Genomic DNA, 19,971 nt, shown 5'->3' with positions numbered 1-19,971 from the left:
ATAAAGGAGGAATTTTTATATTTCACTTTGAAAATACGGGTGCTATTCAGGAAATACTGTGAGTGCAGTCACCGACTCTTCTTTATCAATTGGACGTGTCATCATCATTTGTATGTCATCATCTGTAGATATCATCATCAATGTGTGCCAGCACGAGCTCGTCTCGAATAAAGCTCTTCCTCATAAGTGGTGGAGGTGCTGGGTCACTGGATGTAGGATGCAGGCGATTTGGCTCTGTAGCCTTTACTCCAATGCCAAGAAAAGTTGTCGCCGAGTATAGTCGCGTGTTCGTACCAGCCTGGCTGTGGTTTTTTCTTGCATGTGCACAAGCCGGCTATAATCACTCGTCACAATCATCACGTCCTGTGGTCACTGACAGGATCCAGCAAGAAGTGTGTTCAGTTTGTCACAGCACGAACAAAACACATTTGGAGAACTGGATGAACTATGATGTACGATGCGAAATGCCATGGCTAGTGGTATAAAATATGTAACTGCACAACGTTGTAAGTTGCCCCGCCGCGGTGGTCTAGTGGCTAAGGTACTCGGCTGCTGACCCGCAGGTCGCGGGTTCAAATCCCGGCTGCGGCGGCTGCATTTCCGATGGAGGCGGAAATGTCGTTGGCCCGTGTGCTCAGATTTGGGTGCACGTTAAAGAACCCCAGGTGGTCAAAATTTCCGGAGTCCTCCACTACGGCGTCTCTCATAATCATATGGTGGTTTTGGGACGTTAAACCCCACAAATCAATCAATCAATCAACGTTGTAAGTTGAGTAACACACATCCCGCTTGCTCTTGTGTTGTTTCGTTTATATTCATATAGGTAACCGTTTATTCTACGACTCATTTCCTTACATTTTATTTCATTTACATCTATTCACATTAGCGACTGAACCAAAACATTACCTTTTTTATGAAAGTTTTGAACATTCTAGGGTGTGCTCCAGGAATATGAGCGAGGAAGAAAGGGAGGGTGTCGCTACCTTGGAAACTTGTTTTATTTAGAGACCTTAGAATGCGCCACACAGCCAAGAGAGTGGAAGAAGCAGAGAAGGGTGGTGGTGGCAGATAGCATGTGGGGCTGTAAAAAAGAATGTGTGAAGAACTACAGCCACTGCTGCAAAATGGACATTTATTTTGTTAAAGTAAGGAATGTCATTATATTTACATAAAAAAAGCTTTCCAAAAGCAGCCAGCATGTGAAATAGTTAAAATAATAATTAGTAATAGTTAAAAAATCACTAGTGTTACTAGCGAGGCAAACATTGAACCTGTGAAAGTTATTTCTGAAAGACTAAGCATTCTCTTTAATAAACTTGCGACAATGACTAGCCCTAAGGAGCATTGAAGGCAGATTTCCAGGTTGTTTGTTGGCTTCCCTTTCAGCGCTGCAAAGACTTCTGGCTTCTCTGGAGCAGGTGTGCCATAAAGCTCACAGTGCTGATGAGGACCGTGCCTTCCTTGCTGCTCTGCTCCAAAACAAAGCCCTCCAAGCCCTGGTCCATGTTAGTTTTTGTTTACATTACTGCATGGTTTTATTGTTTGGGAGCACTTGGTGTCAAATCGCTTGTAAGCTTTCGTAGTCACTGTGTTTGCTCTGTATGCAAAGTACTGGTTCATGGGTGCATTAGCCAGTTTTAAGCTTATTGAAAATACAGCAACATCTCAATATAGTAAACACAGACATACCTTACTACTGATTCTAATGAGGGAAATGAAAACTCTTGCTATTAGTATTATTATGAGTGCATATTATTATGAATCTTTTTTGTGTCAGGTGCAACATTAGTATAATGATAATAGACTGTATTGTCCTTACGCACTCAAAGAAAAGGTAGAGTAAAAAGGGCAACCTTTTGTCCCACAACAATAATCAATTATCTTGTATTCTTTTCCTTGCTTTATCACCATGCTCCCAGAACTTTCAGGTATCAGCATGACTTATCATTCTTGATAGGAAAGGGACCAGTGCTGAACTTTCCAGGAAGGAAATGGAAGCAAGCCAGATAACGGTTATTGTTGTTTCCACTTCACGCTGTCTTACACAAGTCTATTCTATTTTACGTCTGCTGATTTCTTAATTTCATCGCGCCACCTTACTCTCTGCCGCCCTCGGCTGCATTTTCCATTTCTTGGAATTCCGTTTCGTTGCTCTTACTAATTATGCCCAGGTTCATTTTTTTCATAATAGCAATAAGCACATAATAGTAAATTCACCACTCCATTGATTCTCTAACCGTAGGGTGTAAACAGGTCCTTGAAAGCTCTTGAAATTGAACAGTACGTTTCTAAGGCCCTTGAAAGTTCTGGAATAATTTTTTTATGGAGAACCCTTGAATTTATTGACAAATGCAGTCTAATATTGACTACATAACTTGTTTTCAATGGCAGATGAAGGCTCATATGGCAAATTCCCCGTGTTAAAAGCAATGTGTTTTCGTGAATGGACATGTTCTTCTTTGTATAACTTGTGCGGAACTTCAAACCACACCGCGAACAAAGCCAGGTACTCGTATTGGTGTTCAATGATGGCTGCCTTCTCATGTTTACCATTCGTCCTTCAAGCCTCGTCTTATCATTAATCTTTGCACCTGTGTGCCTTTCTTCTCCCCCGCATTCTTTCAGTTTGCCTGTTTGCGACTAGACACCAGCTCGAGCTCCACTACTGCAGTCGAATCCACTTATAACAATACTCAAGTGCCTGCACAAAAATTTAGTTCTCAAAACCGATTGCTATAAATAAGTTGCACCAAGAGGCAAGATAGGACGTCAGGCTGTTGTGAAGAAACTAATATATCTGATGTGATATGCCAACAGACATCAGTGATACGGATAACAAGGCTGTCGATTTTTTGGACATTTTTGAAAACTGACTTTTTTACGGGACTGCCACAAGCCTTATAGAACCAATGTACGACATCTGATGTTTTGGATATTGAGTCTTCCAAATTTCAACCTTTTACTCAAATCGCATGTCCAAAAGTGTGTTAACAGCCACTTTTCTCCGTATAGTTTGGCATTCTAAAATATGTATCCAAGCATATTTGTGTTTTTGCAAGTAGTATTGAAAAAATATCAACAAAATCGATTGCAATCCTAAAACATCTCACATTGACCCATAGTGTAGGGCCGAGATGTGCTGTGGTGGCCTTCTTGTCATGAGGAGAAGCTCTGCAGCTGGCACGAGCACATTGCGCCCCCAACAATGTTTGGACCTCGCACGTAACCAGAGTAGCTCTACATCGTGCACAAAGGTCAACAGCTATGCGCGTGCAACGAAAAGACCATGTGAGGCTGTAAATGAAACCAATCTCTGAGCGGTTGCGAATGTCCCAGGCTGACACAAAACATAGTCGGCATAAGAACTTGAAGTTGAGGGGCTGTCACTTTCGTACTCAAAGCTCGTCATCACTTATTTCAAGCGTGATTGCATGATAGTTTTGAGCAGCACACATTTGTTTGCGACCCACGTGGGCACCCACATGCATGATGCCACCACCATAAGAGTGACTCGCAAAACTGGATTTGGCCCTGTGTCTTGTACAGTCAAACCTCAATATATCGAACACGGATATATCGAATTATTGCCTATATCGAACGGTTCCTATATCACGTGGGAAATCGCATGCATTATTGATTTTTTATTTCGAACAAAGTTTGACATATAATGGATATATCGAACTCAGCCACCCCAAACTGCCCGCGCTCCATTGACAGGCGGCGAGCTTTCCCGCAACTCTCGAAAGTAGCGGTAGAGCAGCGGGCGTTTACGAATGCTGCACACATCGATGGCGGCGAGAGCGCCACTTTAACGTAGCGACGTACGCGCGCCGCAGCCTTGCGGTAGAGGTTCTTGAATGAGGAAAGTTAAGAGAAAAGCGCGGAGGCACCGACACGGCTTCGCGCGGGAGACGGGGAGTGGGAGGTAAAGATTGAGGAGGAAAGCATTAGAGGGAAAGGAAGCAGGCGACTGTCTCGGACGCGGCCCGCGCTGCCGCCGGGAAAGGGAAAGCAGCCAGGCGAGCCGGCATGGGCGCGCCAGTTCTGTGGGCGCGTCATGTGCGCGCTTTACACCCGGACTCATGCCGCAGCCTTGCAGCTTGCAGTCGTTGCAGTCTCTATGGTGTCAACGGCACACTGCGCACTTGTTGCAAGCTCCTCCCCCGTAGCATCGGCAGGCATCGGTCGTTGTGCTCGCAGTCTTCGTGCGTTCGGAGTTAGGCCTGTCGCGCACTGTTCGGAGTTGGGCTTGTCGGGCGCTGTGCGACAGGCCTAACTCTGAATGGCGGAGCTCACGGATGTGAAGATTGTCGCGCCGAAGCTACTGCTGAGCAGCCAAGAAGACTCTGCCGAGGTGGATCCCGCAAGCGCTGATGGTGCCCCGCTCCCGACATCAGCTGAGGTCGTAGCTGCCTTGGCCCTTGTACGCCGCCACTGCGGTGCGATTGAAGGCACCGGCCTATCACTTATGGATCGCCTGGACTATATTGAGGATGCAGCCGTCAAGCACGCCATGGCCAACAAAAAGCAGGCTACTCTTTTTCAATATTTTAAACCTACACAATAAATACTATGTTTGAATCTTCAATTGAGTATTTACTGCACAACGCTTGAACGGTTTGTTGGTCGTTTTCAGCAAGCTGTTGACGCATTTTTTTCGTGATTTTCTTATATCGAATTCTGGATATATCGAACTATTTCGTGATCGCCGTGCCATTCGATATATCGAGGTTCGACCGTATAACAATGAAAGCAAAACTGAAGCTGCCTAAAACTGGCTGAAACGGCCACCTTCGTACATTCTACATGCGATGGACCTTCAGAAATAATTCTTTTGTAGACTAAATCTTCCCCACCTCCAAACTGCTCTCTAGTGAATAGCTAGCATAAATTTCGAGCAATTATCACTCAACACTTTCAGATTGCGAAGCTGACACCATAATCTGATGCTGGACTTGCAAAGGTTCTCTTGATTGCATGACTTTGATATTACTATAGCACAACCACGGACGGCACGCATTTCTCTCAAGTTCGTGAGCCAAGCTCATTTTCCCAACAACACATGCACATTAGTTTGCTCAAAGATTGTCCGCCATGGGAGTGTAGCGGTAAGAGGGCTCTGCTCTGGCTTTGATCTCTGCTGCAGTGGTCGCATTTCGGTGGAGGGGAAACGGTAGAGGCCTGTGTACTGGTGCAATGTCATTGCACATTGAAGAACACCAGATGGTCGAAATTTCTGGAGCCCTGCACCACGGCGTCTCTCATTATTGTATCGTGGTTTTGGGATGTTACATGTAAGATATTATTATGATTATTATTAGGGTGCAAAGATCTAAAAAATTACTATGTTCCAGAACAACATTGCCAAAACAGGCAAATTAAAAGCGATTCTAATGTTTCAGTGGCTGAACTACCTAACTACTTGGAAGTACTAGGTGCATGAGGAACAAATTCAACATGCCAAAACCGATGATTCATAGCATGGTAATAGCATAATAGATTCGTAGCATGGTTATAGGCATGGTAATAAAAGTGGTAATGTCTACAAGCATGCCTAACACGAGTTTCTTTTTTCTTTATATGAAGGTCCTATCCTGACCTATTATTTCCAGAAAGAATCTTCTGCTCCTTTCTGGACCTACGTGCAAAAAAAAAATGCTAATCACTATCTAGCAAGTGTGAAAATTGGGGCAATGCCAAGTGGGAAGTGATCTTTATTTGTTCTTATTTAAGTAACCCCATTTGAAGTCAAAATGCCATGACGGCCCCCAAAGAGAAAGTGACTAGGGGAGGGGAAATTCTGACGCCATACCAGGGGCTGCATAATACTGTCGTGTGGGCCGCAGGTTGCTCACCCCTGCATTACTGAGTTATAGAGTACCTCTTCCTGAAGCCAGCTTCATATCTGGGTTGCTTAAAGTCTTGCTCCTGGCACCCTATTTGAAACCCTGTACTGAAAGTATTGTAAGGTCTATAATTTTTAGTCTTTTGTGTCTACGTTCTTGTGTATTAATTTATTACCTACAATTGTTGTCTATTAATGTCGTTTCAAAATGTTTATCATGACAGATACATACAAAGATTGTCAGCTTTAGTAACAAAGGAATTGCTCCTTCTAGCTGTGATGCCTCACTCACTGCCGAAAAGGTACTAGTAGCTGTTTTATAATGTTCTTTCTTAATCATTAAATATTTCTGTCACCATCTGTATTATGCTTGACATCATATTTCACAGGTGTTACATGCCCTCCAAAAAAATGTGGAGCCAGAGGCTAAGGAGCTCTCTATTTTGATATCTTCCCCACATGTCAAGGTATGAGCTGTTTTTTTTTTTTTTTTTCCTTCCTGGATTCTCTATGCGTGGTTTGCAAATACAAGAGGTTGCTTTGATTTGTTCATGTAGATATTGTCACACTTTTTTATGGATTTTGTATAGTTAATTGGGCCAGAAGGATGCACAACTGTTTCGTGTACACAAATACATTTAATCTTGGCTTATGTCAGCATATAAAAGCATACACAAACTGAAGAAATATTACACACAAACAAGCAGGCATGTGGGGTATGCACCAACAAAGTCAGTTTTCTAATTTTCGTCTGTAAAGAAATTCAACCTATCTAATGAAAAATAGCCAAGTTTTGATTTGAAAGAGTCCAAATATAATACTTGATCGAGCACAGCTGAAGGATCGCTGAGGATTCCACTGGGAGCCTTCAGAGCAGAAGCTGAAGGAGCGTTTTGGCAAATCGGGTTTGTAACGTAGGAGAGTCGGTGTTGTGCCCCGAGGGAAAACCTCGTTGCCTTCTCCCTGCACCACTTCCAAAGCCGTTCTCCCTGTTGCTAGTTTTTGCGCCATTTTCTGCCAGAGCAACGAAGACATTTAATACCGGCAAACGGCCTTGCGAGCGTGGTGCGTGGTCATTGCTGCATCCACGCAGTGGGGTGCCTCTCTTCACCGAGCAGCTTCAACCCCAAACGCTGGCATTACAGTAACCGTCGTCTTCTCACCACCTTTCACGCTCGGGCTGCCGGTTTGTCCCCTCTTGCCTCATGTGCAGGCATAGGCGTATCAGCCAAAGCGGTCAAGGGAAGCGTGAGCCTCCCCACTTTCGACAGTGGTCACTCTTGGCTGCATACTGGAGAAACCAAGAAGTAAGGCGAAGTTTTCCATCACAACAGTAATCGCTCAATTATGTTCTTATGGGAGAATGAAAATATTATGAGGCAATGTTACAATATAGGGATATTTCGCCAACATTTCCGCTGTGATGATTTTTCTTGAAGGCTCTTTGCGGTGCAAGTCGCCTATGCCACACTTTCACATCTTGTGTTGTAATATTTCAGAGCATGCAAGCGCTGAAAAGGGGCCCTGTAATATTACATCACTTGTTCATGCTTTTGTTCTGATGTGACTTGTTGATGGAGTTAAGGATAGGAAGGAGCAAACTTTTTATGGACCGGTCAAAGCATTTGCTGCTTTCGGAAAATAATTTTCTTCGGTAAGGATATATCGTCACTGCTGCTCTGTTGAAGCTGTTACAAGCCGATGAGTGTGACAAATCATTTTTGACGAAGTTTTTTCGTACTAAAACGGCAAAAATTGTTTCCACTTTAGTCTATGATAAACCTAATCAGCTTTGCTTATGGTAACTTGGAGCCATAGCGACAGCTTGCATAGTGGCAAAGCAGTGGACTCGAGCTTAGTAGGAAGCTCAGCTTCTAAGCTTGCCCCACAACTTGACCCACCGGACCAGGGAGAAGGTGTAATACCATGGTTTTTAGCACTATGGAGGCTTAGTTAAGAGTCGGGCTAGTTGGTTTTCACTCAACTTGAATTGTCCTTTACAGCTCAAAATATATCTCGGAGAGCAATGAAGCACACACGTGTAGCACTGCTTATTTCTCTCTATTCCTCTTCTTCTTTCACAAGTATAAGCTATGTGTGCTCAGATTTGGGTGCACGTTAAAGAACCCCAGCTGGTCGAAATTTCAGGAGCCCTCCACTACGGGGTCTCTCATAATCATATGGTGGTTTTGGGACGTTAAACCCCACATATAATCAACAAGTATGAGCTATGTATACGCACACAAACTGCTAAAAACCATTACGCTGCAAGGGGAAATATTTTGTTAAACTCGTCTCGCCAGCAGCTATATGTAGCTGCTGGTTATGCAATTAGCAGCTAACCTACATGAATTACATTTAGAAGGAGATGCTCTCTAGCTTCATGATGTCATGTAACAAGCAGGCGATATTGTGGCTCACTGAAAACTTTAAATGCCATAGAACCAATGGCAAACAATATGCCATATCGAAAATAATTTGTTTGCTTATTCTTTACATGGTTGCGCATAAGTGTTCATTACGGTATGGGTTATTTTCGAGTCATTGGTTGCCTTGCGTAACATGCTGGTGCTGTGTGCATGACAGACTGTTTACACCAATCATATACAGCTAACGACTATTTTGAAAGAAAGCAACGAGGGATAGTTTAAGGTTACACATAATCACCCACATTTTGTTTTATCAAAGGAAAATTTTGTTTACACCATTTGTATTGGCATATTTATGCAGGTGCCTGGGGGCCCATTAATAAATTTTAATACAAAGAAAATGAGTAGAAACAATGTACTTTACTTTTAACACCACAAATTGTACATTTTTAAAGAAAAAAGTTGACAAGTTGATAAGTTAATAAACAGTAACATAACAGTAGCAATATTAAGAATTATGGCACGCTCTAGATACAGTGTTCAGACTATTAGCAAATAAGGCAAATCATAACACACATGCCTCAATATATGCAAGAAAGTGTAATACTTAATATGAAAAATATAACAGCAATAATTCATTGAAAAAACATGGTTGATCCCTCTCTCAGAGGAATCAGCATATAACGTGAAAGTAAAAGTGCCTTTACAGGGGTAATTAAATGTTTACTGTACATTGATAAAGGAGGGTTCCCCGAATATATGTTTCGGTGTTGTATGTATGTAACCTCGTCTACGCTTGGTACATCTTGATCCCGATGACTTAACATCCATGATAAATTTATTAAACAAACATTGTAGTATCTTTAGATCTTAACCACCTAAGCATATTCAGAGAAAGAGGTGTGATAGCAAGATGAGCGTCTCATATTGAACGCGGAAATTGGGCAAAGTGCGACATTCCTCTGCCGGTTAAAGTGTGATTGAACCTCGTGGTATCTAAGAATGCGCATCGTGTCACCTCTGTGTATGCAAATTCATATCAAAATGCGAGTGCGTTGATGAATTTCTTCTGATATATATACATCCCGCCCGACGAGTGTGGTAGTTTTGCCCGGCCCCCCCTGCACTGGCGAAAGAATTGGCATGCCTAAAGCCCCTAGAACTTCGTAAAGTAGCGACACTCTTCTCCTCCGCTCTCGTTTTTCCTCGGTCTCCTCTCCTTCGCACTCTCTTCTCGAACCTGGTGCCACCTGTATTGGTCTGGCATAGCAGATGCCCATTCGTGACCAGAGCGCTTACTCAGCAGACAGCACGCTGACAGAATTCGCGCCAGCCGTCTAACTCACCCTAAAATTATCTTTAGGGTGAGTTACCTTTATATTAGCAGGCGTGAGCTTACCTTTTTGTCAGCAGGCGTGATAGAGCCCGATGGGACCGTGCAACCATCTTATATACGCACATACATACATACATACGCACAAGACACGCAACAATGTCTTGTGTGTATTTATTACGTGAAAAGTCTTTGAACGGATTTTCTTGCATTTGCGAAGAGGCGGTACGTGCTGTGGTTCCACGCCAGCCAGTAGCGACAATGATGAACTCTGCCATATTTGGTTGTAACAACCAGGCGAAAAAGAAGCCTGGGGATCAGTATTGTGCTACGGAGGGGCGTTCTTTTTTTTTTTTATTACACCAAAGGTGCTAGAAAGTTAATGCTAGAAGACCTCAGAGGTAACGGCATGGCAAAGGACGGAGTGGTTTTGCTGCATTAACTTTCGATACATCCTGCCCTGCCATCCCATGACTGTGCTTACCGGATTCACTGGCGCTAGCAAGACAGAAAAGACGTGATTAGAAATAAACGGAAAGTCTGCTTACTTTTTCGACAACAGTGATCGTGCTGTATAGCAGAACTTTCATGTCTACATTAAACAGCTGCGATCGCTCGGCTACACATCAGTGAGCATGGTTACACAGCGTTTATTGAGGAGAAACAGTCGCTGCAGCAATTGCTGTGATCTCTTTCCTGCCATGACAGTCCCGTACCGTGTTTACAGTATCGACACAACGCTCGCACGGCGCCACAAACGCGATTCAAGTGGATGAGGGAAGTTACCTTTCCGGCTACCGCTATAATCGTGCTGTTTGAGAAAGACGTCATGCCCAGCTGCTGCACCCATCCCCTCGTGTAAAATAGTTGACTCTCCATGGATTTGTAACCTTTTAGTTGCTCATGGGACACAAACCTTTTCGGGTGAACAAAATTGTCTTCTTTATGTCGGTGAAGTCAACCCATGGCAGCAGTTCATCATCGCGTTGGAGTTCAACGACTTGAAGTTTGAGTGGGTCAATGCCACTGCACAGACTCTGTTTCTCCAGGTAGCACTATTGCGCAGGTTTATCTGACTCACGTGCGCATGTGCTTAAATTCATTGCAGTCCACACGTGCACCAAGAAAACAGGAAAAATCAGATAGCTCCACAGTGTCACCGCAGCCACTGCAAGCGCATCGAACCATCGAGACCGCCAAGATAGCGGCATCCGGGAACGACGATAGCGCACCTTGCGGATGACATCAAGTGAATACCCCGGATACCTTTTTATTCTTTGAGTAGGGTATTCGATCTGCAAGAAATGAAATAAAAATAGAAAACAACCCTCCTGCTGAAAACTACACAGAGTATATCTTATACTTAATTTCAGTTCCACCTTTGAGAAAAACAAGTACACTTGTTGAAACATCGGCTCTACCATACAACCAGTGTTGCCGACGAATTCTTGGAAAGTACCCTACAGTCTAGTCAAAATGTTTCTACTTTACATAGTCTTTTTTTATTTTCCCCAACGTTTTACCCTACACCTATAAATAACGCAGTGTAACATAAAAAAAAAAACTACAGCTTTGCTGTACGACATGCAGACATGCAGTGGCACTGTAGTTAATAGCAACTCAGTGGTTTGTAAATTAGTTCAAAGTGGGACTAAACAATAGGAAAGACAGCTGCTGGGAAGAAAAAATGTTATGGTATTTGCATGGAAGAGTGTTAAAGGGGCCCTGAAACACTTTCTTGAGTAACCATGGAATTAATTCACTGGAAAAGCGTATTACCTCACAAATTGAACGCCGCAAAAATTTCAAGAATCCGTCCAGTATGAGCGGAGTTACAAAAATCTTTTACGCGCTGCAATCACATTCTCTCTTCTCTCGTCCCGACGAAAGCGCTGGAAGCTAAGCAGGGAGAGATGGGAGGGGCAAACAAAAAAAATGTCACTCGTGCCTCTGACCTTGAGCATTTTTTCTTTTTTTTTTCTTCGAATACGTGGCTTATTTAGTGTGATCGTGCGTGCATGCGTGGACAAGTGACGGCCTCTTGCGATGACCTATGTAACAACCCAGCGTGCCATGTTCAAATCAGCCAATGGCTGATCGATGAGCTTACGGGGCTTAATTTCATGATTTGTCGAGAGAAGAGAAAGCTACTTTTTAGCTGATTTTGATAATTTATTGTGAATTTCAGGCCGCGTGCTGCGCTATATTTGGCTCGCGTGTTGTTGGGAGTCTCTACTACCGATCGGCAGCGTTTTCTGACCATGCTCAAAAAGTGTTGCAGGGCCCTTTAACGAAAAGAGCCAGGAGACTCCTTAGCAAACACACGATTAGCATTGTAAGCGATATGGTAACAAAGAGCATTAAGCGAGACGTCATAGAGGTGTATAGCAGTGATGAAAGGCAAACCTGCTACAAATAGCTCCTAAAAGTGAGAGCTGAAATATTCAAGAATGCATTTTACAATAATTCAAGGGGAAGATCATTGCCGTTCAAAGTGAGCAGGGATTACCTTGGAATGCATTCTTATAAATACATGTTAAGTAAAGAAGAGAAGGGCACACGCAGAGGAAAGCAGAATGTTTTAATTGAATGTGAAGATATACAATAGAGTGTATGGTAAGACACCAGCCTGCATGAAGGCATGGGTTTTAAGTAAAGGATTAGAAAGGTAAACAGGCCATTGGTGGAAATAAGTAAAAAATGACAGGGGGATTGGTAGAGGAAAAGTAGGCATAAATAAAAAAGTGTGAGAGAGAAAGCCAAGGTTCACTGCAGTCAGCCATAGTTAGATGGTGTGTGCACTTCAGATTTTTTTTTTTTTTGCAGGAAAGCAGAGAATTTGAATTTAACAAGATCAAGTGAAAATGTGGTAAATAATCCAATCAATCAATCCTTTATTTAACGTGCCCAAGAGCAACCATAACATCTTTGTGTAGGCGCATGCAAAAGTAAAACAATAAACAATACAGTACAGAGTCTTCAGAAAAAGAAATAAAACAAAAAAGCTAAAATGCACAGACAAAAAAAAAATTGGAAATAGAAAGAATGAAAAGACAAGACAAGAATAATAGAATTCAAATGCGAAATAATAAGGAATATACTCAACTATATGGAAGGCTTCCTGAAAGACCAAAAAGGAAGAATCTATACATTGGCAAAAACGTTAAAACAGCGCAAAGCTCAGATAAAAGCAATAATTGTGGACTATGAAAAACATCAAGATCAAGAAAGTTAAGATTATAAGAAGGACTGTGTATTTTGTGAATGGTAAAGTGTTGGAAGAAGGTGGCAGGTACATGAAATGGTTCATTCTCTCTGGTTTACTTGGAAGATGATTTCAAGTCTCTGGTTGACTTACGTGAAATTTGAAAATTAGTACAACTGAAAAGTAAAGGGCAGGGTATCATACCGTGAATTAGTTTGTAGAGAAACAGCAGGTCAGCACCATTTCATAGGCAGTAAAGTGATGGCAGTGACAATAATCTAGCAATGTTAGATAGAGATGCAGAGTAATTTCTAGCAAAACGATGGTTGTAAATGCCTATAATTTTTTTTTTACTTGCTCAATAGCATTACTGCTGGACTTAGCAATGCCATTCCAGATCACAGATGCATACTCAAGTTGAGAAAGACATAGTACAGTGTACAATTTGTAGAAAATGCTGGGAGAACTGAATTCTAGAAAGAGATTCTGCAAACACAGCCGAGAGAACGAAGACCTCGCATGGCAGCACATTTAGTGTGAGCAGTACTCTATCAAAAAGAGTACCAAGATCACTGAACTCGTAAAGCTTGCATAAAGACTCAGTATTGATAGAGTATGGAAATTGCACGATGGATGTTTTGCGAGATATACTCATCAATTTGTTCTTTTGGGTATTCAGAGAAAGGTTATTGTTGCAACACCATTTGGAAAAAGAATACAAATGTGACTGCTGCAAGTGACAGTCGTTAACTGAATTAATTTCCTTAAATATCGATGTCATCAGCATACATGGGAAAGAATAACGAAGTGCAAAAGAAACATCATTAACGTAAATTAAAATCAGAGTGGGCCTAATGCCGACCCTTGAGGTACCCCACTTGTCACTTCGTATGAGGAAGATGTTTGGCCATTTACGGCAACATAACATGATCTATTAAGCAGATAGCTATGCAGTAGATTTGCAGCAGACGAGTGAACATGAAAGTGTGAAAGTTTAACCAGAATCGTTGAGTGGCTGATTATGTCAAAAGCCTTGCTCAAATCACAGTTTAATAATAATAATAATAATAATAATAATAATATCCAACTCGCTGGAGTGCAGGTCACCGCCCCGTTATAAAGGGGATGCTCTTAGCATACGATGATTCACTGTCTTAGATAAAACTTGCTTATGCATTTCCCTGTCTCGAAAGTGCAGGCCTTTGTTTTATTTTTCCTCTCAGTTTATTGTATTGACTTGATCCCCTTCAAAAGATTTCTGCAAGTGGTGTGGTTATGCACTGCCTCTGGTATCGAAGGCATTGCAAGCTTTCTGCAGCCACACGCCTCTGGCACCGGCCTAGCTATGGCCAAGTGATGTCATGATGTCATCATTCTATGTCACATTATGTGATGTCACAGGGACTTCACTATAAATTCATGACGATTTCAAAAATTCTGGCAATCTCTGACGTGACAATGATTTCATAAGGTAACATTATATGATGATGATTTTCTCCATAACTTGCGTCAAAGTGGATGGTCACGTTTATGACTATAGCACCGCCGTGGTGGTCTAGTGGCTAAGGTACTCGGCTGCTGACCTGCAAGCTGTGAGATCGCATTCCGGCTGCGGCGGCTGCATTTTCGATGTAGGTGAAACTGCCGTAAGCCTATGTGCTCAGATTTGGGTGCATGTTAAAGAACCCCAGCGGGCCAAAATTTTCGGAGCCCTCCACTAAGGCGTCTCTCATAATGATATGGTAGTTTTGGGACGTTAAACCCTACATATAAATAAATCAGTTAATCAATACTTTAATGACTAGAACTAATGTCACAAAATTTAAAAGCCCCTCTACGCAATGAATGAATGGGAGACGACGCAGAGAGAAATGAAAAATATCCATGAGAAAAACTTCAGCAGCAGCACAGGGATGTATGATGCATTTTCTTTTCTCTCTGCCCTGTGCTGGAATTTCGAATTTAAATAGTTCAAATTTTAGTGAAGCAATAATTTAGTTTTCTTATATTTTTGAGAATGTCTCTCTTGTAGATTTCACATCTATTATTACATTTTTGATGATAGTTGTTAAAGAAAATGTGGAAATTATTCTACGTTTGGTAGGAAAATCATAATACCGCCCTTCTGCCCCACGAGGCCTCAAATATTTTGAAATACCCTGCAAGTAAGGTAATTACCCCTACTGTTGGCAACACTGCGTACAAACCCTGTTTAGATTTTTTTCATTGCAGTCTTCCCTATCCTGTTATATTTTTTATTTTATCTCACAAGTAACTTGCAGCAATGTTGAAGCCATAAGGTATATGAAAGCCATATCTTGATGAAGCACAATATAGCTAGAGAAGTTATGGCCTGGTTATTGGCAGGCGTTATAGTTTTAGGCTTTTCAGGTATATGCTAAGTTGCAGCAAGACATGTCCGCTGCAGTGTTGTAGTGGTTACAGTGCTCGGTTTCTGACTTGAAGGTTGCGGGTTCGATCCCAGCTGTGATGGTCACGTTTGAATGGGATGGAGAATAAACGCTAGAGGCCAGTGCACTATGCAAAGTCAGTGCACGTTAAAGAACACCAGATTGTCAAATTTCCGAAGCCCATTACTACGGCATGTCTCGTAATGATATGATGGTTTTGTTGCATTAAGCTTCTATAATTAATGTTAATAAATGCCAACAGTATATGTAATACATGATACATTAGGCATGCTTAGTATGTATTTTATATAACTAATTTTAATATGTGCATTATGCCTAGTAGCCTCAATGCTTAAGCACATGGCAGTGCCCAAACTCGTCATCGTTACTTAGCCCAGTGCTCCGACAGAAAAAAAGTGTTGAAGTCAGCCATTGCTTTGTGTGATCTCATGTGTCGGACAAAACATCAAGTATACTTTGATGTTACAAATATCAGCTGTTCGTTTTGATGCTGAGAGTTCTACTCAGCAGTGCCAAGCTGTAAAAGTTGCTTGATTTAAACTTGGCAGATGGCGCTTCCATGAAGTGCTTCCAAGGTGGCTACAGTAGAGTGGAAATAGAGCTGTGTGTTATCGACTGAAGCTCCCTTAATTAGTCGTGTTATTGAAACTATAGTATGTAACACCTGGCGGGTGAGACAGCCCGAGGAACTCAAGATGGCAAGAACGCCACACGCACACTTGCCAATGCATTCTAATGTTACTTATGGGCGGGGCCTTGCCACCGTCTCATCTTCCCCATGTAGCTTCTGGTAAACTTGTAGATGAGAAACACTTCATGCAGAAGTGCAACAGCTACCTTTGACTCCATTTTAACTTGAAGGAGTTGCAATTTTTTTGCTGTAGGTGATTCCTAGGCAACCTGCTACGGCAAATATTTTGCGAATACCGTATTTTTGCACGTGTAACACGCCCTCGCATATAATCCGCACCCCCACTTTCACCTCACCGAGAAAAAAAAAAATCCTCACGTATTGCTCGCACATTTGATATACACCAAAGGCTGTACAAAAGCTACTGTTCAAGCAATATAGCGCATATGTAGACAGAAAAAGCTTTGTTTATCAAGCAGAATACGCTGTCTGCAAGGGCAGTCGCAATTCACTCACTGTCGCTGCTCTCGCTAGAGCTATCACTTGAGCCGCAGTCCTCACTGTTATGCACAAGGTCATCTTCAGTTCCATCCATGTTGTTTGTGATAGAGCATTTCTTGAAACTTTTTCGCACCATCTCACCTGGAATGGCCTTCCATGCCTCGACAATCCACTTGCAGAATAGGGAAATATCAGGCCTTCGGACTCGTCCTGTCGACGTCAAGTTGTAGCAGCCTTCGGCCATCCACTCGGCGTAATAGCGCTTGACATGGGCTTTGAAGGGCTTGTTAAGCGACACATCTAGAGGCTGTAACATTGACGTCTTTCCACCGAGTATAACAACTAAGTCGGTGCCGTTGCGTGAAAGGCGGTCCTTCACTTCCTCAGTTGTGTGGCCGCGGATTGAGTCAAGATCGAGTACGGACCTCTTTGCGAGCATCGCACCGGTCTTCTACTCCCATACCGTCTTGATCCAGTCCACGAACAAGTCACTGTTCATCCACGCGTTCTCAAGTGCGCGCACTACCACACCGGCTGGCAAATGAATCTTTGGTAGAGTTTTCCTTTTCAAGATGACGTACAGTCGCAGTTGCGTGCCGTCGGCGAGGGCACAAAGCAAGACTGTGATGCGCAGTTTCGTGTTCCCGCTGGTCAGCACGCTCACCGAACTGCTGCTCGTCTTCTCAATCGTTGTGTCCAATGGCATTTCAAAATAAACAGGAGTTTCATCCGCATTGCCGATTTGCGAGAAAATGTAATTGTGCTGCTTTCGCAGGCCAACTAGATAACTCTGGTACTTGGGCAGCTTCTCCTCATAAGAAGCCGGCAAGCATTGACATATGGCAACGGCGATGATATGGCAACGGCGATGATATGGCAACGGCGATGATCTTTAGCTTTTGCTGTGCCGTGAAGGACTGCTGCCGTACGCTACTCATGGTGACAGAACAGATCGACTTAGGCTTCCACGACTTAGCACTACCCCTTCTAGTACACTGTAACAGCACCCTGGAAACAACAGAACCGAAATGCATGCCTGCTACCACGTCAAAAAGCAGTACATAAGTTTACTGATAATATCTCTACAGGTACTATAATATCTCATTTGCCTTGCTGAAATAAATACTGCCTTATTTATTATGGAACTCAATCGGTTGCGGGAAGTCGTAGGTAAGATACAGGTATCGTTCACTTAGCAAAAATGCCTTTCTTCGTTTTCTATTTCTTAGACAGCACCACCTTTTCGGCAAGCCCTTTCCAAAAGTAAACATGGCGTCCGTGACGTAGGGACATGTGGAGGGTCACTGAGCGGCCGCGAACGTCCAAAAAATATATTTGTGGTGCGACAGTGAGATTTTACACTGAACAATCGAATTGTCTCTCCCCAAATGTTTTTTCTAAACGCTTCCACGATGCAAGCAAGCGAAACCAAAATCGGCCGCGAGCTGCCGTGCTACTTGCGGAGCAACACTAATTTGCGGAAACCGCCTCCATAGTCTTTGCTACACTGTTAAGGGGCTTCACAGCACAACACGCATTGCTGTGAAGCAGCACTATAGAAAAAACCCTGCATATTATCCGCACCTCCAGTTTGCCACTGAAATTTTTGGGTTTTTGGTGCGGGTTATACACGCGAAAATATGGTAAGTGCTGCAATAAGGAGGTTACAGGTGATAGAACTACCTTTTTGTGGCCACTTGCCTGGTTTAAGTTTCTTGTCTGTTCTCCCTAGTTTTTTTAGTTGGTAAAAAGGGCAGGCATAGCCTGCTGTTGGGACTACACCCACTTCAGCAACGTAACACTACTTAGGTGATTTGTGACAATGACATGCAGTCGACCACCGAGTAATGCTTCCTGCACATATTGCTTGTGTCAGTTATTTTTAGGTGATGCGGTGATGAAGTGTGGTGCGAGACACTAATGAGGTTAGCAAAATCTTGATGTGTGCAGCAACTGTACAGCCAAAATCTCATCAATGCAGGGCAAAGGTGCAATTTCATAATGCAAAGGGCCAATCGACAAGCCTACTGCTAGGTCAGGTTTCCCGTGGGAAACCTTACGTTACCTAGCAGGTAAAGAGAACTGACCAGGAACCAGAGAGTGGCACAGGAACGTTTTTTGAACAGAACGCTTGCATGATGTACTGTGCTGTGATATTTGGTAAATGTGACTGCCACGGCCCTCTGTACGAACAAGCAAGCTTGTAGGGGAGGTGTTAATCATATTGTAGTTTTAAGACATAAACCCTGTTGAAGTGCTAAAAAAACTACTGATTTTGATCGATTAGCATTTTTGATACTGCTGACGCACTGGAAAAGTTTGCTGATTTGCAGTAAACCCCTTTTGGTGTTCTGATGGACCCTTTGCAGGGTCCAACTCCCTTTTTATCAAAGGAACTTTGCACAGAAGAAGCTGTTCCTTTGACGACTTCCAGAAAGTCTCATAAATGCCTTTCTGGAAGTCGACATGGGCAAGCGCTTCTGTGTCGGCTCTCTTTGTTGCATTCTTGTTAATTACCATGCTGCTGAAATTTTCTTGACAATGAACTACCAGCTCAGCCAGATGCTCACATTAATTGGCTTCAGAGTGCTTGTGTGTTGGGAATTTTACTTTTTATATGTTGTGCCTTACCACGATATCAGACTCAAGCTACACTCCTTTGTCTTGCAGAAGCTGCTGTGCATAAACACATGGTATCACACCAGCACTAAAAACAAGAAGTCTAAAAAAATTTAGTGTTTTAGCAGGGGTGACAACATGGTTATAACACAGGAACACTGTATCAAAAACCAGTTCTTTGAATGCTAGTAAGAGATATATGTATAGCACCTGAAGCAGTATTATTATACATATACACTATAATGCCGGCACACAGCCATCTTTACGGGGGCTCAGAAAAGTTGGCAATAAAGCTTACCAAAATATACTGTAAAAATCGGTCCAAACGTAGCCAGCAAACAAACTTCAAATTCAAAGACTCAACTGTTCTCATATGGCAGAAAATAGCTACTAATGGCCACATTGTTGGCTGGCGTATGTTAGAACATTATTGCTTTGGGAACAAGCACCTTTGTGTGTGAGCATTATATTGTGTATGAGCTAGTTGCGTTTATTTTAACACGACAGCGTCAAAGAGCTCATTTTGCAGCAATTGCTGTGTTGGTATCGGCATTGGTGGTTGTGAGCGAAAAATCACCTTAGGCTTGACTGAGAAATCAAGAAAGATGCAAATAAAATAAACTATAAAAAATTCTGCATGTGAGTGAGGTTTGAACCCGGGTCATTTGCGTGGCAAGCGGGTGTTCTGCCACACAGCCACGGGTCTGCTGGTGAATACAGTGAAAATAACTTCCTCTGCTTGTAAATGCAGTGAAAGTAACTTTCATGCTTTAAAGACACTCGCGTCCTGTATATATGCTTCACAATACAAGATGAAATATTGTAGTAATGCGTGGTACAAGCTTACATTGTTAACGGGCATCAGAACAGGTGATTATCATAATGACTTCATGGTGGAAAGCCAGTCACCTGCTACAAAAGGCACACTCGGTCCTGCGCCCATTACCTTAAGGTCCACGTAGTGGGTGTAAAGCAAGTTCAAAAAGATTTCATGTGCTATGTGTTTGAAGTATGCACTAGGGACAGGATATTGCTA

General features: G+C 42.7%; 1 protein-coding gene across 4 annotated transcripts in view; it reads left to right on the top strand.

The window, feature by feature from the left end:
- Positions 1 to 19,971, top strand: part of metro (membrane palmitoylated protein 7-like protein metro) — a 105,119-nt gene that overhangs the window by 10,083 nt on the left and 75,065 nt on the right. For 3 of the 4 annotated variants that reach the window (XM_037426638.2, XM_075881913.1, XM_075881912.1), the window contains 3 exons: positions 1,387 to 1,505; positions 6,070 to 6,147; positions 6,235 to 6,312. In XM_037426638.2, coding sequence (XP_037282535.2) covers positions 1,387 to 1,505; positions 6,070 to 6,147; positions 6,235 to 6,312 — 275 coding nt within the window. The remainder of the gene's footprint in view (positions 1 to 1,386; positions 1,506 to 6,069; positions 6,148 to 6,234; positions 6,313 to 19,971) is intronic. The other variant, XM_075881914.1, reaches the window with a different exon arrangement.

This window comes from Rhipicephalus microplus, chromosome X (genome assembly GCF_043290135.1).
Source record: "Rhipicephalus microplus isolate Deutch F79 chromosome X, USDA_Rmic, whole genome shotgun sequence".
NCBI classification, from domain to species: Eukaryota; Metazoa; Arthropoda; class Arachnida; order Ixodida; family Ixodidae; genus Rhipicephalus; species Rhipicephalus microplus.
Note: the sequence above shows the minus strand (reverse complement) of the source record. Positions and strands in the feature narration are given on the sequence as shown.